General features: G+C 52.8%; 1 protein-coding gene across 4 annotated transcripts; it reads left to right on the forward strand.

Moving 5' to 3' along the window:
* Positions 1 to 547: 547 nt before the first annotated feature.
* CFAP70 (cilia and flagella associated protein 70) lies at positions 548 to 25,272 on the forward strand. 4 transcript variants are annotated; one of them, XM_077186882.1, is made up of 26 exons: positions 548 to 662; positions 2,905 to 3,091; positions 3,386 to 3,481; positions 3,817 to 3,896; positions 4,931 to 5,104; positions 5,497 to 5,679; positions 6,079 to 6,170; positions 7,218 to 7,311; positions 8,335 to 8,469; positions 10,549 to 10,677; positions 11,716 to 11,807; positions 13,405 to 13,465; positions 14,628 to 14,819; positions 15,404 to 15,535; positions 16,350 to 16,475; positions 16,996 to 17,129; positions 17,228 to 17,343; positions 17,499 to 17,654; positions 18,619 to 18,714; positions 19,397 to 19,473; positions 20,183 to 20,335; positions 22,238 to 22,399; positions 22,572 to 22,661; positions 24,039 to 24,140; positions 24,886 to 24,960; positions 25,104 to 25,272. In XM_077186882.1, the coding sequence occupies exons 1-26, from the start codon at positions 612 to 614 to the stop codon at positions 25,182 to 25,184; spliced, it is 3,066 nt and encodes a 1,021-aa protein (XP_077042997.1). In that variant the 5' UTR covers positions 548 to 611; the 3' UTR covers positions 25,185 to 25,272. The 4 variants fall into 4 exon arrangements, 3 of the variants coding, with proteins under 3 accessions (XP_077042997.1, XP_054499814.2, XP_077043000.1); XM_054643839.2 differs by having other exon boundaries at positions 24,913 to 24,960; positions 25,104 to 25,271; XM_077186885.1 differs by lacking the exons at positions 11,716 to 11,807; positions 13,405 to 13,465.
* Positions 25,273 to 26,124: the final 852 nt, after the last annotated feature.

Below are 26,124 nucleotides of genomic sequence, written 5' to 3' on the forward strand. Positions count from 1 at the left end.
AGGGGCTGCAGGACACACCAGGGTGAGAGGAGCCCTGAGCCCATCAATGCTGCCCTGAGGGAGCTGCCTGGCCCTGGGGTGTGAGGCAAGGAGGCCGTGGGGTCCCTGGGGAGCCCTGAGGGAATCCCGAGGGTTTCACAAACCTGAGGAGCAGAAGGAGCCAGGTCCCCACAGCATTTGGGAGCTGTGAGGGGATGGCTGGTAGCCGCCAGCCTTTGGCCCATGGGGTCACCATTAACTTAAAAAGGGAGTAAAAGAGAGCCTGGGATGTACTGGGAGTTGAGACCAGCCTGGCACAACAAACCTTTCCTGGGAGCAGCAGCTGGGTGAAGCTTACAGAGATGGATAATTTTCACATTACATTTTTCCCAGTCCTCCCCCTGCACCTCGTGAGAGATTCGTCACTGCCAAAGCCCTGCACATTCAATGGTGTTTTGACAGCCAAGCCCTGAATAGCGCTTGCAGCCCGCACTGCTGTGTCCTGCAGAGGTATCTGGGAGAGGAATGGAGCAGTTTCATGTTTCTTTCCTCATTCTTTCTCCTGCAGAGCCGAGGAGGTCCCTGCGGGGCTGACTGGTAGGAAGGAGCCCGCTGCTGCAGCTCTTCCCAGTATGTCACAGCCAATACCAGTACAGATCACAGTCGTGAGTGCACAGGACCTGGTAAAGTTCTGAAAATATCTCTACTCATTTAATAAACAAGGCCAGAACAATTCTGTGTGCACAGGGATCCCCTGTGAGAGCAGGCAGGGGGTGATAAGGCTAAAGGAAGGAGTGGTGGGAGTATCAGAGGTTCAGCAATGCCACACTGTGGCTTCCTCCTCCCTGCTGAGGAGTTCACACAGAGGAAAAATCTTGTGAGGCACATAAATTGGGGAACACACCTCCCTAGTAGCAGGCCAGAGATAATAGGGTGAAATGCACCTCTCTGCCTCTTCTAACTGTATGGAAATGCAGGTTTTTTTAAGCAGAACACAGCAAAAATATGATATATGAGACAAAAACCTGTGGAAGGACCTCACCTTGGGTGTAAAGCCAGATTTTCATCCCAGCTCCAGCTGTTTAAATCATATTGAAAGCAGTAGGGTGGCTCTGGTTTAAAAAGGCAATGGATCCAGTTCAAGGCTATGAGCTGGTGCCAATCAAACCACCACTGCTGTGATTTCCATGTGATGCATCCAGCTGTCCTTAAAGTCTTCCAGAGAAACTGGCATTTGGGAGGGAATGTGGAGGAGAAGCTCAGCTCCTGCTGCAAGCAGAAAAAATGCAAATTCCTGCTCCTGCTCCAGCAGCAGACAGAAAAAGCAATCCAAAAGCACCTGCTTGAGGCTTTCACATTGTAGTATTGAAGTACCTCTTACACTGATGGATTCAGCAAACAGCAGCTTAGGTGAGGAATGAGGTGAGAGGAGGATAAACAATGCTGGGAAGAAAAGACTGCTGGATTGATGGCATCTGGAATGTTGCTTTGTGGTTCTGATTGCTCCACCGTGAGAAAGGGCTGTCCAAAAGGGAGGGGGGGTTACAAAAGGGCAATAATCACAGCAACAGGATGAAAAAAAACCCGGCTGTAAGAATGTGGAATCCACTTCTAGCTATAAGTGTGGAATCTGCTTAATTAGAGGCAATGTAGAGAAGGATGAGAGAGGAGTCTTGGATAATTAATGGTACAGGGAAAGGTTAATTGGATTCTTCTGTTTAGCCATTCATAGGATGTATGCTCAAGGAGACAGTGAGAAGGGCTGAAAATTAAAACCAAGTGAAAGAGATCTCTTTTTGTGTAAGAACCAGCATGGAACTAATTACCCCAGTGACAGGGAGAGAGGCAGCTGAGGGTGGGTTAGGCATCCCTGTGGCTCAGCACTAAGGAAAAGCTGGGTTTGGGTACAATGGTCCTTGTGTTCAGCCACTTCTCTGTGGATTGAGAGCTAAACTGTGTTTCTGCTGCAAGGAGCCCTTTGGTACCTGCTGCCCAGCCCTTCCTGTGCTGTGGAGGTGCCCAATGCTGCCCCTGTGGGTCCCCACTGCCAAGTGCTGTGCCTTCACTGTCCCTCTCCAGCCCTGTTTAAGCCCCTCTGTTTAGACATTTGAAATTCAAAGTAAAGTCCGAATCTCCTCATCTCTGATTAAAGCAAGTGGTATGAAGGTGGTGTAACAACAAATTGCAGAGCTCCCTAAGTGCTTGCTGGAGCCCTTCCTTTGATTTCACAGAATCATGTAGGTTGGAAAAGGCTTCTGAGACCATCAAGTCCAACCTTTAACCCAGCACTGCCAAGGACACCACTAAAGCATGTTCCCAAGTGTCACATGCACATGTCTTTTGAACACTTGTAGGGATGGGAACTCCCCCACTTCCATGAGGAACCTGTGCCAGTTCCTGACCACCCTTACAGTGAATAAATTTTCTCTAATATCCAACCTAAACCTCCCCTGGCACAACTCGAGGCTGTTTTCTCTCTGTCCATTTCAGGACATTTTGCACCACACGACATCCACAGGTGTCCTGTGAGCTCATCCCTGTAGCTCAGGAGCTGCTTTCTTAGGAGACAGCAAAGGTCTCAAGCTTCCTGGAAGTACAAAAATATCAGTGGAGTATTTTGGGATTTGTTTCAGATGTGTCTTTCCTGAGGTGAAGCCTGAACCTCTCTATCTCCCTTGCCACAGCTCCTGATAATCTTTGGGGCATCACAGCATGGTGAAACAGGAAATTTCCCTCCTAAAGACAGGGAATGGTGAGGTCTCAGTGTGGCCAAGCTCTGCTCCTCTTCCTCATTCCTGTGGTGGAACAGGCTCCCACAAGTGAGCCCTGTGCTGGTCACTGACCTGAGCTGCTGCCAGAGGAACTCTGATCCCGGGATGCTGCTGCAGAGCCAGCTGCTCTCTGAGCTCTTTTTTTTTTTGACAGAAAACTCTCAAAAGCAACTTGCTGTTTACATTGGTGCGTGTGGAGTACAACGGAGCAGTGCTGGGAGACTCCTCCAAGACTCATGTGCTGCCAGATGGGACAGCAGAGTATGACTTCAGCACCAGCTTTGAGTACAGCCCCGATGGGCCCAACTCCTTGGATGTCCTTGTGCAGAAACCGGTGCTCTGTAAGTAGCTGGTGCCAGATGTCCCACCTTGGAGCTGGCTGCTGTCGCTGCAGGAGTCACTGGTTCAGGAATAGCACTTCAGCAGCAGTGGTGGGAGGTTCTCAGCACTTCTTGTCCATCTCTGCCAGCTGGAAGAATCCCCTTTCATGTTGGCCCATGCTCCTTTGGCTTTGCTGTGCTTGTCAGCCTTGGGAGGTGAAGAGGAGCTTGTGCCAAAGCTTGCACAGACCCTCTCTGGTGCCTGACCTGCTGGTCCAAGGAATTCTGCCAGCTCCTCTCTTTTTATCTCCCTAGTGACACTGCTAGAAGTGGCATCAAAGGACAAGAAAAAAACAGAGAAAATAGCTCCTCTTGCCCAAGCTGTGGTGGACCTTCTACCTCTGCTGCAAGGTACAGCATTGAGTTTTACAGCCTCCATGACCACTCCTTGCTCTGATCTCTGTTTATGGACCCCTGACTACAATTTATCTCCTTTGGACAAAGTAACCCTCATAGCTCTGCAAAATCTGACTCAGGGGGAGAGAGAGTAGCTCAGCATTCAGAATTCATTCAGAATGAAATCAAAATTCAGAACCATGATTTTGCCTCATGTAAGGTGTTCCTGCCCATGGCAGGGGGCTGGAACAAGGTGATCTTTAAGGTCCCTTCCACCCAGATCATTCCATGACTGTGATTCTTTGCAGAGGGTCTCACTTCAGGCTGCTCTCATTCCTGTTTCTTCCCAGGAGTTCGTTCACTGAAGGTCTTAGCTCCTTTGTATGCAGTGCCTGCCTCCCCATCAGCGAAGCTTTACCCTGAGGCCACGGTATGTGGAATTTGGAACTGTTCCTTCCCTCATTCAGCTCTCTGCTGCTTTTTAATGGGAGGGAGAGCATGACTCAGCTGCCTGGCTCATCTCGGATGTGGTACAGCCCTATATGTTACAGGCTTGGAGGCCTTTCCCGCTCCCTCTGACGTCTGTCCCTGCTTCCCTCTGATAGGTGAGGTCGTGCTGGGAAATGTTAATGTGTGCAGCTACCCAATTGCTCTGCAAAAATAACAAAGATGGAAAGCACAGTACTGAAAACCCCCAAAAGGCAGCGGCAGGGTCACCTGCCCAGCTTTATTAGCCTTCCTTTCTGCAGATGAAATGTCTGAGTCCATTATTGTACAAACTCTGACTGCCTTCCCTACAAGGTCCTTATTCATTCAGCAGGTTGCAAAGTACCCAGTGACTAAAATAGGGAATGAAGTATGAGGCTGGGAAAATGTGTCCAATTTTGCTGCTGAGCTGCCTGCCTGCAGTGAGCACCGGGAGCAAACTGGAGGGGTGGATATCCCATTAACAGCTCTGTGTTTAAGAGGAGTTCACAGTGAGCAAGGTGGGGGGGCACTCATTAGGGAGGACAGGTAATAAATGCTGACCAGCTGGTTTTCCCTCACACACCATCCATCCAGGGCTGGGACAGGTAATTAAAGGCTGCACACAGAGCATGGAGATAGGGCAGAGGCAAAGCTGTGGCTTTCTGAATCACCAGGGGAAAAGCACCATTTTCCACCCTTGATGTTCTTTCTCTGTGGCTCCTTTCATGAGACCCTGTCTCTTTCTCCACAGCTCATTTTATGAGACCCTTGGGGCATGTGCCATACCTTAGCCAGGCTGTGATTTAAACAAACAAACACCACAATTGAGCCAAATTGGTCCTGAGATTCCTTTCCTGTGCTGGGCTGTTTTCTTATACATCGAAGATGAGGCACAAGATAACATTATATGTTCTGGCCTTGGATTTCTGCTTGCTTCTCCCTAAGAGTAGGCAAGCTATAATTGTTTACTGGCTCGATTTTATCTTTGTCTCACAGGCTGGCCTTGAAGTGATAGTGAGCACCAAAGAGCTCCTGCTCTCTGCCACCCAGTTCTCAAGTGGGAACCTCCTGAGCATCACGCTGGAGGCAGCTTATTCTGTCCCTGAAGCCTTTACTGCTGACGCCCAGCAAAACTACATGGCTTGCTTGCAAATGCCAGCAGCTGGTGAGGTGAGAATGGCCCAGGCACGGTGACAGGGGGTTTGGCTGGGTTTGGGTTGTTCCCCCACCCCATGGAACAAGTGTCCAGGCACATGGGGTGCACAGCTTCTGTGCTTGTGCACCAGCAGCCTTTGTTGGGAGGTCTCAGAGTCTCTGTGGCGTGATGTGTTTCTTTAACACAAACAAAGGTCTGTTTGGAAAGATTTGGATTCAAACTGGCAGGGTTTTTTCCACGTGGCTCTTTATTTTTATTCCATTCTTTGTATGCGTGCGGCGGAGTGCATTTTCCAAGCCAGGCACCCTGTACTGTTGCTTTGCTTTGTTATCCCAGCTTGGAGCAGCTGGCTCTTGCTCCTGCTCCTGTTAGAAATGCAAATCCTTTTTTTCTCCTGTCTCTCTAGAAAGAATTGCCATTGCTCTTCAAGAATGGCATCCTGAAGGCTGATGGTGAAAAAGAACCATTTCCCCGGCCCAAAAACTGGCCCCTTGGCCCCATCCTGGCCCCTGATGCTCTGAACATACCTGACTCCTTCATTGTTGGTGGGCCCTATGAGGATGAGGATGGAGAGCTCAACAAAAGTGAGGTGAGGAAGGACTGGCAAGTTTAGAAGAGAGCCAGGAGGGATGGAGAGACTTGGTATGAGAGGGAGGTGGGTGGTCACTGTGCAGTGTCCAGCACAGAGGTGGTTCTCCTGGGGCAGCAGACATGCTGACTCACTGCTGGAGACATCCCAGGGGAGAATGTGGCAGGTCTGGTCCCAGGAAACACCCACATTGAGCTGGGTTATCTCCCTTGAGCCAGGCACTTAACGCTGATGGCGTCTGCAGGAAAGGCTGTCAGCCTCTCTATGGGGCTGCCTGCCTTTGGGCACTTGGACACTTCTGTCTGACTCACATTCTCTCCTGGGGACACTTTTGAGGATGATGCAGTGCAGGCTGGGGAGTTTGCTGTCCTGGCTTTGACTGCATGCTGTTTCTCACAGGACAAGGAATTCAGGACCCAGGCCGAGAGCTCGAGGAGAGTCGTGTGGGACATGGAAACGCGCTGTTTCCTGGATGCTGATGCTGTGGCCATGTAAGGGACCTGAGCAACACAGCACAGAACGTGCTCAGAATGACCTGAGGCAAGGGGCTGCAACATGCAGGTGATCTTAGACCACTTAGGGGTCAAACTGTGGCTCTGCCCCACCTGCCATGGCTGCTGTGACTGTCTCTTGGCCACAAGCATTCACCTGAGCAAGGGCACAGCTCTTGAAGTGCCTTGAACTGCTGGCAGCAGCTTTGTTCTGCTGTGCTGGGAAAAGATGAATTGTCTGGAGCTGCTATCTCCAGGCCACAAATGCTCTCTTCCTGCTGCCAGCAGCTGGGGCTGGGGGCTGGTCCTTGCATAGCTTGAAGGAAGGGGCAGCAGTTATGGTGAGCAGACCTGGACTAGAGTGGCATCCACAGCTCTCCTCTGAGCTGCTAATTAAGTTTTTACTGAATCCCAAATACGTTCAAACCTTTCACTCCATGTGGGCACTCTTCATTTGCTTTTTTATTGGATAAGTGTTGCCTTTAGCAGCTCCAGATACGCTCACGATCAGGATGAGTGTTCCATTTATCTTTGAATCCTGCTATTTTCTGGTCTCAGCTGCATCATGGCTGTGCATTTCACAGCCAAATTACTCCTTGTGTGGAAATACTCACTTCTATCTCATTTGATTTTTTAAATTCTTTTCTCTACAAATCCATCCACCTGCCTGCTGGTGTCAGAGTCACCAGCCACACTGAATGCAAGCTCAAGATCCACTTGCTCTGTACAATTCAGGTTTTATACCAAAGTTAATCACATTCCTTCTCACTTATTTCTGAAGTAATTGGGGGAGAGAGAAAGCCCAATGTGTTGCTCCTCACTGTTGTTTTAAAGCTGGCTGTGCCATAAATGCACACAGCACTGGGTAGAGCAGAAAATGTACCCAGCCTGCCCCAAATCACAGTGTTCCCATGGCCTGAGGGTGTTTGCTGAGGGAATAGGGTGAAGCAAACCCAAGGGGAGCTGCTGGGGCACAGAGGAGGGTGGTGGGGCTCTCCAGCTGGGTTTCTGCATCTCCTCACTGCATCCTGCATCCTTTGTGCCCAGCCTGCAGAGGCGTATTGCCGAGTGCCGCCACTGGCCCGTGGAGCTCTGCAGGATGTCCTCAGGTGGCAAGGGGAAAACCAACAAACCTGACAAGGTAAAAGTGGGGTCTGGCTTGTGGAGTAGCATTGCATTAGCAGGCATTTTCCTCTTGAGGCCTTTGTGATACCAAAATCGGCCTTGAAGCTGCCAAAGTGAGTCAGAGAGCAGGAGGCTTTCTGAAAAATCAGCTTTATAGGGCTGTTAAACAATTACAGAGTCATATTTTTTCCTTATAGCTCTCACTGATGGTCTGTGGTAGCTCACTGGAAAGAGGACAGGGTGACTTTTAAAATCACAGAATAGTTTGGGTTAGAAGGGACCCCAGACTCCACCTCCTTCCAGCCCCCTGCCACGGGCAGGGACACTTTCCACTAGACCAGGTGGCTCAGAGGCTTGTCCAGCCTGGCTCTGAAGAGAATTAAAAGTAATCCACTGAGCTGATCTGTGGCCAGTGAGGTTTTGAAACAGCTTGAGGAGGAAGTTCTTGCATTCTTTCTCAGGTAAGTTATGCCTTTGCATCTAAACCAGGGTGGTTTAACAGAGAAACAGCCCCTTAGAGAATGGTTCTGCTCCTGGCAGATGATTGTGTGAGAGCTCCTAATCTATCCCAGGGCAAAGCCATATAAGTTGGTGTAAATCCCTTTCAGCACTCACAGTGCCAGGATTTTGCAGCTCTGATGATGATCCTTCTAGCCAGGCCTCCCACACCTCCTAAGCCACTTGGTGTCTGTCCAACCTGAGATGCACAACTCTGGTAGGGTCACCTGGATTTCTAACCACACACAGCTGATAATCTTCCAGCTGTACCTCAACAAGACCATCCTGAGGAACAGCTGAGTGCAGGAATTAGAGAGAAAAGCTGCCCCATGGGGACTGGGATAAAATTAATATTCTACATATGGAATGACTCCAGTGTATTCATCCAGGTTGTCTCGGCTGCGTGCCAGTGACAGAACCATGGGCTCATCAGGTGCATCAGTTTGCTGTGTGGCCTTCTCTTAATGAGATTGGTGACCTTGTTCCCTTAAGGAGAATAACAGCGTGTTCAGGATCTCAGTCCCTTGCTCTGTGTTTCCAGAAAGATGAGGACAAGCCGATTGCCTTCCACGGTGTGGCATATGTCAACATGATGCATTTGCTGTGCCCTGGGGTGACGCAGATCCGAGGGGCCTTCCGTGTCTTTAACTACGAGGACAGTGAGGTCTTTGAGAAGGTGAGAGCAGCAGGCTCTGCTCCAGCTCTGCAGCTGGCTTTGCACTGGGGGCTTGGGAGCAGGGACAGTGGACAGAGGGGGTTTGGGAGCAGGGACAGTGGACAGGGGGTGTTTGGGAGCAGGCAGGATGGACAGGGGGTGTTTGGGTGCAGGCAGTGTGGACAGGGGGTGTTTGGGAGCAGGGACAGTGGACAGGGGGTGTTTGGGAGCAGGCAGGATGGACAGGGGGTGTTTGGGTGCAGGCAGTGTGGACAGGGGGTGTTTGGGAGCAGGGACAGTGGACAGGGGGTGTTTGGGAGCAGGGACAGTGGACAGAGGGTGTTTGGGAGCAGGGACAGTGGACAGGGGGTGTTTGGGTGCAGGCAGTGTAGACAGGGGGTGTTTGGGAGCAGGGACAGTGGACAGGGGGTGTTTGGGTGCAGGCAGTGTGGACAGGGGGTGTTTGGGAGCAGGGACAGTGGACAGGGGGTGTTTGGATGCAGGCAGGGTGAACAGGGGGTGTTTGGGTGCAGGCAGGGTGGACAAGGGGTGTTTGGGTGCAGGCAGGGTGAACAGGGGGTGTTTGGGTGCAGGCAGTGTAGACAGGGGCTGTTTGGGTGCAGGCAGGGTGGACAGGGGGTGTTTGGGAGCAGTCAGGATGGACAGGGGGTGTTTGGGTGCAGGCAGGGTGGACAGAGGGTGTTTGGGAGCAGACAGGATGGACAGAGGATGTTTGGGAGCAGACGGGGTGGACAGTGTGCTGGTTGGAACTGGATCTGAACCTTGAGTGCCCTTCTGGTGATGGAGAAAATTAATGATACAAGCTTTTAGGTGCAGGTTTTTCCAAGGCAGGAGATTTCTAGGGGGGAGTGAGCAGTCTGGGGGCTGAGAGAGGCTTTGAATCTCACTCCACTCCCTCCTATGCCAGCATGATCCACTCTCCCCAAGCTGCAACATGGGCAAGGGAAGGGTGTTGCTGGGAAGAGCAAACAGTGGCTTTAAAAGGATTGCGTTACCCCCAGCAACCACCAAAAAAGCTGTCACTGGAGCTCTTTCAGCTCTAGCTCACCGAGGTTTATTTGTCTTTTCGTTTTTCCCCTCTCTGTTACTAAGAGTGACAATTACATCTCCATTTTCCCACAGTCTCTCCCTCCTGGAACAGACCTGAGCTTGTTTCAGGAGGGCACATGTACAGCCTGGTTATACCCCCCATGTTCCCTGTGGGGCTATGGTCCAGGGGCTGGGTGAATTCCAGCCCTTCTCCTGCCTCCCTGCTCCCACTGGCTGCTGCAGAGCTGGGCTGGGCATGAATGTGTCTGCTGGGCTCAGCTTCCCTGCCATGAATAATGACCCCTTGGCTGCATGGTGCTGCTTGTCCTGTGCCATTTATCTGTCACAAGTGAAGTCCTTCTTTCTCCCCAGGTGCTTTGGGTTGCCTCTTGGTCTAAGGAGTTTCCCTACAGCTGCTCCATCCTCTCCCCAGGAACCCCATAACTCTTGCTAGCCCAATTCTGTAACCAGGATGTGTGGGAGGGAACAGCCTGTCTGGGTGGTCAAACACTGTGTAAACACAAAGTCTGACAAACCTATTCCTTACAATTCCCTGATGTGTGTCAGGGTAGCAGCTCCACACAAGAAAATGAGCTGGGAGCCAAGGGGTGCTGTCAGGCAGGTGGGGGCCCCCAAAAATGTGTGGAGCAGGCCTGGTGAGATTCATCCAGCAGCCCTCATCACCAGGCACATCCATAGCTGTGGGGCAGGTCCAGGATCCCACCAGGAATTCAGGATCACGGATCTGGGTTCCAGCACATTCAGCACATATCTCAGGCAAGGACCAAGGGCCAGTCCTCAGTGAAAACACAGCTCTTTGAGGGAACATGGAGAGACCCCCACTGAGTGTCATAGTCTGTCCTGAGGCTTCACAGCTACACAGGATCAGAGCTGGGCTGGAGCACCAGCAGCTGAACTTGAGGAGGAGAGAATGAGGTTACAAAACTTCTTAAGGCATTTAAGACCCTGACAGTGTGTTATGTGATGAGAGAGGTCAAGGCAAATGAGTGAGGAAGCCTGCTTTGTCCCTTGATTGTCTCTGTTTTTCAGACCAGAGTTCAGTACAGTATTTTCCGGGATCGCAGGTCACAGCTCAGTCTGGGCAAGGAAAGGCTGGGGACCTCTCCTTCCAGCAAAGCTGCTCCCAGTAAGGCTCAGAAGGAAGATTCCAATGCCATGGTAAGGTCTGGGGAGGCACCATGGTTGCTCTGGTTCTGTGTCACAGGAAGTTGGGACACACAGGAACCATGGATGGATGAGAGATACTCATTATCCTAGAGCCATAGAATCTTCTCAACATGAAGGGAGCCACAAGGATCATGAGTCCAACTCCTGCCCATGCACAGACACCCCAGCAATCCCACCCTGTGCCTGACAGTGTTGTCCAAGTACTCCTGGAGCTCTGGTAGCCTTGGGGTCATGACAGGGCCTAACCACCCTTTGGGGGAAGAATCTTTCCCTGACATCCAGCCTAACCCATCCCTGGCACAGCTCCAGCCATTCTCTAAGGTCCTGTCACTGGTCACAGAGAGCAGACATTGGAGCTGCTTCTTGTAAGGAAGCTGCAGCTTTCCCTTGTCTGAAATCCTAGGATGTGCTGCTTGAACTTGCAAAGATTTGAGATTTATTGAGTCTGAAACAAGAGACATATTTTCTTTTTCCTATAAGTTACTCAGCCCATCCAAAATCCAGTTGTCAGATGACACTGGAGAATCTGAAAATGTCACAAATCTCAGCCTGGAAGGACAGGTAATTATATCTCTCCAAAGAGAAGGAGAGACTGTAGAGCATCGCTGTGCTGGTGTCTCACACCTTTCGTGCAATTAAATTCCTCAAGAGTGAGGGGACAAGGGATGTTTTACGTAGATGTTGTCCCAGAGTTCTTCCAGTGACGTCCACCTGGAGAGCAGGCTGGCACACTGGGCTAGAAGGTCTCTGTAAATTGTCAGGCATTTATTGAAATTATCCCTTCATATTTTGGCTTCTTCCTCTGGAATGCACATTCATTCTGCAGGCAGATTGATTATCTGGGCTCTCTCCTTTTCCCTAGCCTGGTTTCTCGAGCTGGATTTTGCTGCTGTAACTCATTCCGAGGGTGGGTTATAAAACAAGCTGGATCTCTGCAGTTGGGAGGTGTGTGGCTGTGTGCTCAGTATTTCACTGTGCCAGCACTGGCTGCAGACAGCACGACACAGGGAGCAATGTTTCTCTCCACAGCAATACAGCGAGGCAGGAACGTTCCTGGTGATGGAGATAAAGCTGGACAGGCCCCTGGTCCCAAAGCGGCTGCGGGAGGAGCTGGTCCAGCGGTGCGTAAGGATGGGCTGTGGGGCTGACAGCTCCTCTCTGCAGGCTGGAGAGAGCCTTGTACAGCAAACCCCCCTTGGAATACTCCAAAAAGAGGGCCTGAGACAAAACCCACAGGAATCAGGGGGAGGATTTGGCCAGACTGCTTTAGACGTGGCATCTGGTGTGTTGGGAAAACACTTGTTCATCCCAGCTGGCATCTCCCTGCCATTCCTCTCAAAACAAGAGACACCAGAGCAGCATAGCAGTGTCTGTGTTCCTGTCTGGGCTTTGTTTCCCTCTAATCCCCATGTGCTTGCCTCTTGCATGTGATGTTCAGTGGCTTGGTCAGTCCTGGCCACCAGCGTGGACTGCCCTGGGTAGTGCTGCTGTTGCTTCATCAGAGCCTTCTCTCATTTTTAGCTTTTCAGAAGTTTTCTCACAATGTTTTACCCATTCCTCAGCTTTTATGTTAGTTTTCATGTTGTTCTGCTGCAGAGCTGCTCTTTCATCTCTGCTGCTTTGAGACTTCAGTTCCTGTCCAGTGGCAGCCCTGCTGTGTTATGGGTTAGAAAGGCATAAAACATCTAATTTATGGAATAAAAAAAAAGAAAATGCAGCAGATGAATAAGGTATAAGAGGTGCAGGTTTATATCTCTCAAACAGAAGTGTCATCCATTGAAGGTATATGTGTTGTCCTCACTGCTCCCTGCTGTCTTCCAGGAGGAACAGGCTGAGGAAGGTAAACCCCTATTAGAACCCCTATTAGACCTTTTCCTGGCCTATTTTATACATTTCTACTCTTCTGCACTCTGTGTGGATTCAGTGTCACTCCTCTTTGAACAAGGCCTGTGGCACCTTGGCTTGGTGGGATGGATCATGTTCTGAGGACTGAGGGTGTTCTGGAGTCCAGCAAGCAGGAAATAGTGAAAAAAAAATCAAATTAATTAAGGTTGGTTTGGCACCAGGGATTTTAATTCCAGAATCCCCAAGTTATTCAGTTTGCAAGTGACCCCTGAAGGTCACCTAGACCAACGTTCATGTTCAACTGGGGCTCCCCAGAGCATGTTCCTCTGTGTCCAGATGCTTTTTGGGTATATCCAGAGAAGGAGACTCCACAGAGAATCCTGCTCCAGTGCTCAGCCACCCTCACCTTATTAAAATCTTAGTTAAAAAGATGCTAATCCTAATGGAAGGTCATTGTAACTCCACAGAGGCCCAGGCAGGGCTGGGTGGTGTCTGGGGGTCGATGTGTGGCCAAACTGGGCAGTGTTGGAACTGATGGATCAGGTGGTCTGGGCTGTTTAGTGACTCAATTCTACAGAGCTTTCCTCAGGCTGGTTCCTTCCTGAAGACCTGTTCTGCAGAGCCAGGAGCTCCAAGATACAGCTCTGCTGCTCCAGGAGAGCAGTTTGGGTTGGCAATAAATGTTAACCCTGTCATGACAAGGCACAACCATCAGTTGTAGGGACCTGTTCACTCTTGGTCTGAGATTTCAGGTTTCCTCCCAGGTGCCTGGGAGGTGTCTTATGGACACGATGGCAGGGTGGAGCCCTCACACTACACAAGCCAACATCCCTGGCAGTGGCTCTGCTGATTCTCCTCTGCTCTCACTGACAGGGTCAAGGAGCTGATTCCTCCCCGCCCTGCGCTGGCCCCGCGGACAGAAGGAGCCAAGAAGGTACATGGGAGAGCTGTGGCCTGGCCACCATCCTGCCACCCCACCTGCCCTCAGAGCCTTCATTCTCAGCCCACAGCAACGTGGGAATGAGGTTTGAAGAGATCAGGGGTGCAGAGCCACAAAGGTGGTGAAGAGTCCAGAAGGGAATAGGGAAATATGAGGAGTGTGAGGTCACTTGGAATGTTCAGCCTGGAGAAGAGAGACTGAGGGTGGAGCTCATTGGGGTCTGCAGCTTCCTTACAAGGGGCAGCTTCAATCTCTGCTGTCTGTGAGCAGTTGGAGCTGTGTCAGGGGAGGTTTTTTAATGGATTTTAGGAAAAGAGTGGCTGGGCACTGCCCAGGCTCCCCAGGGAATGGGCACAGCCCCAAGGCTGCCAGAGCTCCAGGAGCATTTGGACAACACTCTCAGGGATGCCCAGGGTGGGATTGTTGGGGTGTCTGTGCAGGGCCAGGAGCTGGACTTGATCCTTGTGGATCCCTTCCAATTCAACATGTTCTATGAAATACACAGAAAAGGAAAATTCTGTATGGGTTATCTCCACAGCAGTGTGCCTTGGGAACCCATCCATCACTCATGTTCACATCCCATTCAAAGGGAAGCCATGAAGAGATGGAGCAAAGGGAGGGAAGGCAGCCATGGGGGGATGTTTGGAAGGAAATGGGATGCTGGGAAAAGAGGCTACCAGCACCTGACATTTATATCCTGGGCAGTCTCAACAGTTCCTTGTCTCAGAGCAGCCCCTGTGCTTCATCAGACTCAGACAAACCTGAACAGAATCAGCCCTGACCTTTCTCAGGTCACCAAGAATTTTTGAGGACCGAGATTATGGAGGTTACAGGTTCTGCTGAAGAGGGCTGATCATGGGTTTCAAGGCTCCCAGTAAATGAGATTGATTTTACTCACAGCCAATTATATTGCTATAGGAGAGATAGCCTTGACTGGAATACTGGGTTGTGATGGAAAATCCTAGCAGGAAGGAGCTTTTATGTTTACCTGCAGATATTTTCTCAACCCTCAGGCATGGACAGGAAAGGATGTGTGACAGACTAATTGAGACCTGAGTCAGGTGGAGTTAATGGGAGGCGTGGGCTGTGGCAAATCAAATACATATCAAGGTTGATTGCATAAGTGGCTTGTGAAATTTATTTATTTCTTTCCTAGGTGGTGGAAGATTATCACAAACGTGTCACCAGTGTTGCTGTTGCCATCCTGAGGGAGTACCATGAGCTTTTTGGGAAGCAGCTGCTTGACCAGGGAGTGATGGACCACGAAACCATGGAGGAACAGAAACGTCAACTCAACTACGAGCTCAATACCTCTGGGAAATATTTTGCTTTTAAGGAACAGCTTAAGGTGAAGACTCCTTTGTGCTTTTTGCTTCCCTGCTTGTTTTGTCCAGACACTTTCTCAGTGAGGAACTGCTGCTCTGTGGTGGTAACTCAGGATGATGTGGTGCTCCAGAATCCCTTCCTGCCACCTGGAGCTGTTGCAGTGAGCACTGAGGGACAGGATTCCCCTCTAATGGAGCAGGCACCAAGCTGCTTTGGTCCCACACCAAGAGAACACTTCCTATCAGTGGGAGCTACTCACATCCATTTGTCCCATGCTCATAACCTGAGAAAGGCAGGGCTGGCTGTTCTCATATTCCCAGTCTGCCCCAGCAGGGAAAGGAGGTTCCACACTCTTCCTGGAGCCCCCCTCTCTGTCCTGAGGAATGAGCCATCCACATGCTGTCCCTAAAGGCTGTCAGGGAGGTGGGAAAGGAAATCCCCCTTGCTTGCTTTTTTTTTTTTTTTTTTTTTTGCATTTATCAATGGTGGGCTGGATTTATTTCTCAGAACTAAGTTGGAGCTTCAGGCTCTGTCTGTGTGTGATTACAGAGCTGGTGGGGGGCACGGGAGGGAACCTGCCTTGTGCAATGTCCTTTGTGTCCACAGTATTCTGTGGTGAAGATTGTGAGGGAGAAATACCTGAAGACCACAGCATTTGAGACCAAGGAGCAGCTGCAGGCATTCCTCAGTGAGCTCTATGTGTACCTCGTGGACCACATGCACATGGCCCTGAACAAGGTGGGGGAAATGGGGGTCACTCAGGCCAGGGCTTCCCTCTGGGTCCAGGGCAGGGGAAGGACTGTTGCCTTCAAGGCAGAAGCAGGTTCATGCTTTCATCTGCTGGAGTTGTCACTTGTAGACCATGAGCCACACTCGAGGCAGGGATCCAGTGCCTTTGTATCCCACTGCTCAAAATCCTGGGGGAGGTGTGAGATGGCCCTGGTGAAGCTGCTGTAGCTGGCACATGGTAAGGGTGGCTGGGCAGAGCAGGAGCTGGGGTCAGTGAGAGGTCCCACTGAAGTTTGTCATCACTTTGATCTAGGGAAGGCTGTGAATAATCATAGGATTACAGACAGGTTTGGGTTGGAAGGGACCTTAAAGCTCATCTCATTCACCCCCTGCCATGGGCAGGGACAGCTCCCATTATCTCAGGTTGCTCCAAACCCCATCCAGCCTGGCCCTGGACACTTGCAGGGATCCAGGGGCAGCCACAGCTGCTCTGGGCACCCTGTGCCAGGGCCTGCCCACCCTCCCACAGGGAAGAATTCCTTTCCAATATCTGACCCTGCCCTCTGGCAGTGGGAAGTCCTTCCTCCTTGTCCCGTCCCTCCATGTCCTTGTAAACATCGATATTGCCCTGTGCCTGTGTGGCAGATGTACCTGGGAATGGTGGGAATGTGTCCCAGCACAGAACAGCTTGCCCTTCCCAGTGCCAGCCCCAGCCATACTGGTCTGTGCTGTGTGCAGTGCTAGTGTGGGAGCTGCTGCATGCTGGGATCCCACAAAGCCCTCTTCCCTTCCCCAGGGCTAACACTGTCTCCTTCCCTACCAGCTCCTGTCTGGGGAAGATGTTTCTGCTGCCCCTCCACCCAACACGACCAGGAAGCAGCTCTTGCTCTTTGCTCGTGAAGCTGAAGCCAACAAGGACCTCAAACTGGCCTCTCTGTTCTACAATCAGGTGAGGGAGCCCCAGATGTCTCCTTCCATCACCTGTGAGGACTGGCACAGCCCAGCAGCACAGTGGGGCCACTGCTCACAGCTCAGCCAGCCCCCACTGTGCTGGAGAGAGGGAGGAAGGAGCTGAGCATCACCAGGATACTCAGGCTGAAGTAGGATTTGGGAGGGATTTCCCAGGGAGATGCTGCTCTCTGCAGGATGTGAAATTGTCCCTGGCCAGGTCACTGAGGACTCCAGCCTCGAGGCCAGGGGAAATGGGATGTGCTGGGTCAGTTCTGGGGACACTGGGCCCTAGGAGGTGTCAGCTGGAGCTGGAGGACACGTGTTAGATGGAGAAGGCTTAGAGGAAGTGGGCTTCCAGCACAATCCCATTTAGGGGACACCTTTGCATGTGACAGACAAGGTCTTGATTCCTGCTCAGCTGGGCTGGGGTGGCCAGGGAAGCTGTGGTCATTCCAGAATTGCCTGCCCAGCCCATGGCTCTGCTGAGCCTGCCTGCAGTGATGATCTCTGTTGTGCAGAGAATAGCTCGGGACCAGCACAGCATCCAGGCCTGGCTGGACTATGGAGCCTTCTGCCTCCTGTATGAGGATGCCACCAAAGCCCAGGAATGCTTCCAGCAGGCTGTTTGTCTGGACCCCCAGCACATCCAAAGGTGCTGAGTGCTCCTGGTGGGTGGGTGGGGAGGGTGTGGAGTGTATCCCCCACACCACTGCTGGGGCTGCAAGGCTGACTGCTCTGCCCCTGCCCCAGCCTGCTGCTCTGTGGGATTGTGTGTGTCAAGCTGCAAACCTATGAAGAGGCAGAGATTTTCTTTGAGGATGCCTGCTGCTTGGAGCCATCCAGCATCATAGCCTGGACCCTTGCAGGTACAAAACCAAGCCAGTCTGGTGCTCAAGGTATTCCTGTGGAGCCAAGCATTGTTCCTGCCCCCAGTCCTCTTCTCCCTGCTCCAAGCTGAGGGCTAAGAGAAGCATTTTGCTTCCTTTGGGTGTGTGCTGATGCTGCTCTGTCTCTCCCACAGGTTTGTTTTATGAGCTGCAGAATAATTACATTCAGGCAGAAAGGAGCTTCCGTGAGGCTAAGAAGCTCCTGCGAGCCGAGCTTGAGGAGGAGAGGAGAATCCTTGAGGCTGCTGAGGCAGAAGGGAAAAAGCCCAGTTCTCCCAGCACAGGGCCAGGTAACAGACAAACCCAGGAGGTGCCCTGACACCAGCAAGAGGGGTGGATCTATGTGGTGAACAGTGGAAGGAGGAGAGTTTTTAAGAGGAGAAGTACAAAGGATAAAGGTAGAAGATGTGGACTGTGAGCCAGAACAGAATTCCGTGGAAGCAGTCGCTGTGAGTTCCCCACACAGCAATCCAAAGGGCAAACCAGCTGCTTGGCAGCGACCCTGGGGCCAAGGCTTTCTTTGGAGCTCCTCTGAGTCCAGCCTGAGCTGAGGCTGTCTGTCCTGAGTCCCAAATATTTGGCCAGGCTGCAGGAAATGCTGACTGACTTTATTTTTAACATTATCACCACTCATGCACAGTGCCTCAGGCAGGCAGGCTCGTGACACATGGGGTTTTTGTCCCTTCTGATTATGAGGAAAGGGATATTCATAGAATCATGGCATGACTAAGGCTGGAAAGGACCTCCCAGATCAAGTCCAACTGTTAACCCAGCACTGCTGTGTTCATCATTAGCCCATATCCCCAGCTGTCACATCCACATGGCCTTTGAACACTTCCAGGGATGGGGACTCCACCACTGCCCTGGGCAGCCTGATCCAATGCCTGACCCTCCTTTCTGTGAATAAATTTTTTGCTATCATCAAACATAGACTTCGTTGATGCAACTTGAGGCTGTTTCCTCTCATCCTGCCTCATTTATACCTGTTTCTGGCTTCACATGGTAATCTTGTGCCAAAAACCCCAGCCCCAGGTATTGCCTCCTGCAAAGAAATTTCTTCCCAGCTTTGAAAACCTGATAGATCTTTTATATTTTCTCTCTTTTTTTTTTGTTTTGTTTTTTGTTTTTTGTTTGTTTGGTTGGTTGGTTGGTTTTTTTTGGGGGTTTTTTTGTTGTTGTTGTTGTGTGGAATCATGTTCTAAACTGGGAAGTTTATGGCTTCCCACCTAATGGTTCTTGGGGGTTTCATTCCAGAGAAGATTCCAGATGGCTCAGCTGACAAACCACCAGAGGTCGTGGAAGGTGGGACACCCAAGGAAGAGGCTACAGCAGTGCAGGAAGCCCCAGAAGGTTTGGGAATGGGGACATGGAGAGCTGGGAGATGGTCCTGTGTGAATGGTGGGGAGTAATGTGGGAGCAGTGAGCCATGGTCCCCGTGCTGCCAGGGCCTGTTGTCTCTCCTGAGCCAGGGAATCTGCAGGCAAAGCAGGTTCACTCTGATTTTCAGAGCAGCACATCTCAGGATGGACAGCCAGCAGGTGAATGCAGCTCTCTCTCTCACATCACTGCTCCCTGCACTTTCCTTTCCTTCCTCCTGAGATGCCAGCTCTTAAAGGGTCCCCAGGGATCCCCTCTGGTTGTGTGGTGTGGGATCTGCCTCCTCCACAGCCCCTGTGGTGGTGGAAATGGCAGTGCTGGGTGCCTCAGGGCCCCCTGGTTGCTTTGAGGAGGCAGGAGCCTCACTGTAGTTGTCTCTGATCAGCATCATTCATAAAATTCCACCTTTTTTCCTCTAGGTTTGGACTGGAAAATTAGTGGGTGAAGAGTGTAATTTCTTTTCAGATCTCCTACAAAACTTAAGCCCTTCAGAAAGAAATGCTGAGTTAATCTCTGCTTCAGCCTCCCCTGCCACCTCCTGGGTTTTGCTCCATGTTGCAGGGATTTTTCTGTCTCCACTGGGATGTCAGGACCTGCTTTGGCTCCAGAAATAAAAACCCCACTTTGGGACTGACAGAGACACATTTTCTTGCAGCTCCAGAACCTCAGCCACCTCCCCGCACAATCTTCATGAAGTCAGTGGAATTCCTGATGAAATTCAATGCTGTCCGGGTCAGTTTAGCAGGAGGAGTGGGGAGGGAGGCTGGTTTATTCCCAAAGAGCTCCAGCCCGCCCCTTTCTGGGCCTCAGGGAATGAGCCGTGGCTACTCCAGAGGTTGAGCACAAGAGGGAGCAAAGCCACCACTGCCCAGAGATGCAAAAGTGTGGCCAGGCAGAGTGTGGAGCCCACAATGCTGGCTGTGGACACAGCCCAGCACTGCCTGCTGCAGAGGAACAGCTCAGAAATGGTACAGGGCATTCAGAGATGGGATCCATTATTGTGGTGCTCCCAAGATGCCTGAACTCCTGTGATTCAGACACTTGTGTATGCTGGAGGGATTTTTGTATCAACTGTGGAATGTGCCTGTCCTAGCAAGTCATCTCTGGGACATCTCTGGTTGTCACATTGTGCTGCCTGTCTAAATTTGACATGGCAGAAAGAGTTGCTTACGCAACTAAATGGAATCCTGGAATGGTTTGGTTTGGAAGGGACCTTGAAGTTCATCTCATTTCAACCCCCTGCTCTGGGCAGAGGCATTTTCCCCTAGATCAGGGATACCTTCCACTAGACCAACATTCAAAAGAGGGGAAAAAGAAATTTCCTTTGTGTTTTCTGTTTGTGGAAGTCAGAGTGGTGTCAGTCAGCTCTCCTGCCCTGTCCTGCTGGGGGGTCCATGGTGTCCCTGCTCCCCTAACCACCCCCTGTGCTGTTCCTCCCCAGTTTGTTCACAAGGCACTGGCCCACGAGCTGCTCAGCCTTCAGGGAGGCCCCACCTGTGCCTACTACCTGGCCCTGGGCTGGACCTACCAGCTGCGGGAGAACCTGCCCAGATGGGAGGAGTGTCTGCGCGAGGCCGTGCGCATCGAGCCCTTGGTGTGTGAGAGCCCAGAGCCCTGCTTCATTCCCAGTTTACATACAGAGCCCTGCTTCATTCCCAATTTACCATTCCAGAGCCCTGCTTCATTCCCAGTTTACATACAGAGCCCTGCTTCATTCCCAATTCACCATTCCAGAGCCCTGCTTCATTCCCAATTCACCATTCCAGAGCCCTGCTTCATTCCCAGTTTACATACAGAGCCCCTGCTTCATTCCCACTTCACCATTCCAGAGCCCGTGCTTCATTCCCAATTCACCATTCCAGAGCCCCTGCTTCATTCCCAATTTACCATTCCAGAGCCCTGCTTCATTCCCAATTCACCATTCCAGAGCCCCTGCTTCATTCCCAATTCACCATTCCAGAGCCCCTGCTTCATTCCCAATTCACCATTCCAGAGCCCCTGCTTCATTCCCAATTCACCATTCCAGAGCTCCTGCTTCATTCCCAATTCACCATTCCAGAGCCCTGCTTCATTCCCACTTCACCATTCCAGAGCCCCTGCTTCATTCCCAATTCACCATTCCAGAGCCCTGCTTCATTCCCACTTCACCATTCCAGAGCCCCTGCTTCATTCCCACTTCACCATTCCAGAGCCCCTGCTTCATTCCCACTTCACCATTCCAGAGCTCCTGCTTTGTTCCCACTTCACCATTCCAGTGTAGTCCAGAGCATTCAGTGGGAGGGCAGTCAACCAGGCTGTGGCTGCAGCACTGCTGTCCTTGTTATCCCATTGTCACAGCCTCCTGTCACTCCCTGCACAGGCAGGCAGCATCTCAGAGCCTGTCTCTGCCTCTGCCTCTCTACATCTGCCTTTCTTTTCTCTCTCAGGTATATCCTGTTCCTCTGTCCCTGGGTGGGGGAGTTGGGTTCTGTTTCATGACAAACAAAGTTGCTATTGAGCTCTCTTTGGGGAGGCAGAGTGAAAGGAAGGCAGGGGGAAGATGACACCTGGGAATGCTGTGTGCAGGCAGGACACTGGGCAGGGAGCTGCAGGGGGATCCCTGTCCCCAGTGTCCTGCAGGCAGCCCACTGAGCTTAACTCTCTTCATAAACCCTGATATCACAGAATCATGGAATTGTTTAGGTGGGAAAAGCCCTCTGAGATCATCAAATCCACCCATTCTCCAGACCACCATGTTCACAATTAAACAATGTCCCCAAGTGCCACATCCACACAGCTTTTAAATCTCTCCAGGGATGGTGACTCCACCACTGCCCTGGGCAGCTGTGCCAGTGCCTGACCACCCTTTCCATGAAGAAATTCTCCCAATATCCAATCTGAACCTGTCTTGGCATAACTTGAGGCTGTTTCCTCTCATCCTGTCCCTGTTGTCTTGAAGCAGAGCCTGACCCCCACCTGGCTGTCCCCTCCTGTCAGGAGTTGTGCAGAGCCTGAAGGTCCCCCTGAGCCTCCTTTTCTCCAGGCTGAGCCCCTTTCTCAGCTCTTTCAGTTGCTCCTGGTGTTCCAGCCCCTTCCTCAGCTCTGTTTCCTTCCCTGCACCCGCTCCAGCCCCTCAATGCCCCCCACAGTTGAGGGGCCCACAACTGGACACAACACTGGAGCTGTGGCACCCCCAGTGCCCAGCACAGGCCACAAGCCCTGCCCTGCTCCTGCCAGCCACACCATGGCTGGCACAGGCCAGGGACCATTGGCCTGCTTGCCACCTGGGCACACCTGGCTCTGCTTCAGCTGCTGCCAACCAGCACCCCCAGGTCCTTCCTTTGCCACCAGGCAGCTTCCAGGCACAGTGTCCCCAGCCTGGAGCACTGCCCAGGGAGTTGTTGTGATAACACAATGAAACACTGCTCAGCTCCTCCTTTCTGCTGCTTGCAGTGTCCCAGCCCCCCTCTCAGGTGTTTCTCCCATCTGTGTCTCACTCCTGGTTTTTGGTGCACAGAATCCAAATGTCTGGGCTCAGAAAGGGCACCTGTGCTACCTGCAGAAGGACTTTGACAAAGCAAAGGATTGCTACGAGCGAGTCATCAGCTTTGAGGAGGATGCTGCAGACATGCACTTTGTGTACCTGCGCCTGGGCTCCATCTACCTGGACGAGAAAGAGGTGAGCAGCCAGCAGGGCTGTGGAGGGCAAGTTAGCACAGAACAAATCACTGCTGCAGCAGCAGTGGGGCCAGTGGGTGTCTGAGCCCTGTGGCAACAGGGTGTTTGCAAAGCCCTGTGTGTCTGTGGGGTGATGATGCAGAGCGTGTGTCTGTCTGTCTGTCTCCTGGCAGTACGGCCGGGCCAAGCACATCTACCTGCTCGCCTGTGACAACTCTGCCTCCTGCCTCACCTGGCTGGGCGTGGGCATCGCTTGCTACAGGGTGAGTGCAGCTGCCTTCCTGTCCTCTGGGCTTCACTTGGTGGCATGGGACACAGAGCTTGGCTTTTGCAGGACCCCCTTGTTTAAAGCAGCTCTTGGCTGCCTGTGAGCCAGTGCTGCCATCGTGTCCTGTGTGCTGTGACAGCTCCAGCCTGGCAACAGATGGTGTCACCTTCAGCCCCTGCTCTGGGAACTGTGGTGGTGTTTGAGGGTCCCCAGGATGAGGGAAGAGATGAGAATCTTGACTCCGTGTTTCAGAAGGCTGATTTATTATTTTATTATATATATTATATTAAAAGAAAATTATATACTAAAACTATACTAAAAGAATAGAAGAAATGATTTCATCAGAAGTCTTGAAAGAAATGAATAATAAAATATTGTGACTGATCAAAGAGTCTGACACAGCTGGACTGGGATTGGTCATCAAGTAAAAACAATCCACATGAGACCAATCAAAGATGCACTTGTTGATAAACCATCTCCGGACCACAGCCATCAGATAATTATTGTTTACATTTCTTTTCTGAGGCTTCTCAGCTTCTCAGGAGAAAAATCCTAGCAAAAGGAAGTTCATAAAATATCACAGTGACACAGATCAGCCAACCTTTCCCTCATCCCAGCTCCTGGCAGCACCTCCTTCCCCAGGGTGTCATGGCAGACAATCTGGGCTCTGCTTTGAGTTCCTGCCTGCACATGACCTGCATGTCACCATGTCACCAAGGCACGGAGTGGGATGTCAGCAGGGAGGAATCTCGGTGCTTTCCCTGTCCAAGGGAATCCAGCACTTCTGAAGGGTTGCCAAGGACACCCAGCCACCAGCAGTGCAGTGTCTCCCCAAGGGACACCTTGCCAGCTTCCTCCAAGGGAGTTTGGCTGAGGAATCAATCAAGGAAGGAATTTAAACTTCTGTTCCCCCTTGGCCAAATGTTTACCTCCTGGGAGGCTGTGGGATCAGGTTAGGGAGGTGAGTGGTGGCCTGGACACCAGCTACCCCTGCATGCCCAGAGCTGCTGCACAGCAGGAATAGGGAGCAGGAACACAGCCATGTTTCCTCATGGAGCTGGATCACTCAGTTCCTGGAGGCGAAGGGCTTTGTGCTGCTTCCCTTACAGCTGGAGGCTAATTTAGAAATAGTGTGTGATGCCATGGGGGTCAGCAGTGGGAAGCTCCTGCTCCAGACTGGAGATCTGGGTGCTCTGGAACTGAGGATAACTCCTTGTCTGTGCCCTAAATCCTTTCCCTCATGTTTCTCTCAGGGAAGCCCTCCTAGGAGCTTCTGTTGCACTTCTGCTGTTAGAGCAATGCCTGTTCAGTTGGGAAGCCCTTTCTGCCTGCTCCTTGTCATTTGTCCATGCCTCTCCTTCTCTCCCTCAAGCTGGAGGAGATGCTGGAAGCAGAAGATGCTCTCTCTGAAGCCAATGCCCTAAATAACACCAACGCTGAAGTGTGGGGATATCTCGCCCTCATCTGCCTGCAGGTGAGTGCCCAGCCCGTGCCAGCCTGATGGGGTGGGGGCTCATGGGGGGTTTGTGGGGCTCCTGGGGGGGTTGGCATCTGCTCATGAACCTGAAGAGCTGGTGAAGAGCTCTGTGATAAAAAGTTTGGGACTGTTTACGGGGAAAGGAAGTGCTTGGATGGCAAAAGCAGCACCCTGAGGCACTGACTGCCCCAGGGCGTGTCCTCCCTGCTGAGCTTCTTACAAATGGCATTTCACAGAGATCCCATGGCACCCTAAATCCTGGGATCCTATTGGGCCCCCTCATGACAAGGCAGATACTGGGGGGCTGGAGTGTGTTCATTGAAGGGAACAGAGCTGGGGAAGAGGCTGGAGCACCAGGAGGGGCTAAGGGAGCTGGGAAAGGGCTCAGCCTGGAGAAAAGGAGGCTCAGGGGGGACCTTGTGTCTCTGCACAGCTCCTGACAGGAGGGGACAGTCGGGGTGGTTGGGCTGTTCTCCCAGGGGACAGGGACAGGACAAGGGGAAACGGCCCCAAGCTGTGCCAGGGGAGGTTTAGGATGGATATTGGGAAAATTCCTTCATGGAAGGGTGGTCAGGCCCTGGCACAGCTGCCCGGGGCAGTGGTGGGGTCCCCAAGCCTTTTGGGATTTAAAAGCCGCTTGGATGTAGCACTTGGGGACATATTTTAGTGGTGGCCTTGGCGGCGCTGAGGGAATGGGTGGGTTTGATGCTCTCGGGGTCTTTTCGTGCCTGACGCACCCCAGGATTCGCTCTCCGGTGCTGTGTTGCAGGGCGGGCGGCAGCTGGAGGCAGAGCAGTGTTACAAATACACCGTCAAGGTTCGTGTCCGTGCCCTGCGGGGCGGGCGGTGCCGCGGGCCGGTCCCTGTCCCGCCGGTGTCGCAGCCGGGGCACCGAACAGCCCCGCGTGTCCCGGGCAGCCCCGCGCAGCCCGGCCCTGACCGCGCTCCCCTTTCCCGCAGCTCGGCCTGCAGAACGACGCGCTGCTGCAGGAGATCCGCGAGGCCCAGCACCGCTTCGGCTTCGGCGACCCTTCGCTCTGAGCCCCGCGCACATAAAATGCCCTGCCCCGAGCGATCGTGCCGGGCTCTGTCGCGATCGTGTCGCGACCGCGGGGAGGGGAAAGGGGGGGCGGGGTCAGCGCCCGGGGCGGGGCTGGGGGGGCGGGACATGATCACGTGACAGTCCGTAGCGCGCCGCTGATTGGCTGCAGCCGCGCGGGACGGTTGATCCGGCGGCGCGCGCCATGGCGGCAGGTGGGGGGGCCGGGGGCGACAGCGGGGACGGGAGGGGGAACACAGGGCAATGGGGGTGTGACCGGGATGGGGGGACACGGGGTGATGGGGGGACACAGGGCAATGGGAGTGTGACCGGGATGGGGAGACACGGGGAAACACGGGGTAATCGGAGTGTGACCGGGATGGGGGGACACGGGGTAATGAGGGGACACGGGGCAATGGGGGCGTGACCGGGATGGGGGGACACGGAGGAACACGGGGCAATGGGGGCGTGACCGGGATGGGGGGACACGGGGCAATGAGGGGACACGGGGCAATGGGGGCGTGACCGGGATGGGGGGACGCGGGGTAGTGGGGGCGTGACCGGGGATGGGGGACACGGGGCAATGAGGGTGTGACCGGGGATAGGGGGACACGGGGCAGTGGGGGTGTGACCGGGGATAGGGGGACACGGGGTAATGAGGGTGTGACCGGGATCGGGGGACACGGGGTAATGGGGGTGTGACCGGGGATGGGGGGACACGGGGCAGTGGGGGTGTGACCGGGATCGGGTGACACGGGGGGACACGGGGCAGTGGGGGTGTGACCGGGGATGGGGGGACGTGGGGCGTCAGTGGGGTGCGGGAACCGCGGCGTCACCGGGGATGGGGTTCGGAGCACGGCGGTGTCACCGCGGATGGGGCAGCTCCGGCGGGGCTCGGAGCACAGCGGTAACGGGGGCGGGGTGGGGGACATCCGGAGCACG

Source organism: Agelaius phoeniceus, chromosome 16 (genome assembly GCF_051311805.1).
Source record: "Agelaius phoeniceus isolate bAgePho1 chromosome 16, bAgePho1.hap1, whole genome shotgun sequence".
Taxonomy (NCBI): Eukaryota; Metazoa; Chordata; class Aves; order Passeriformes; family Icteridae; genus Agelaius; species Agelaius phoeniceus.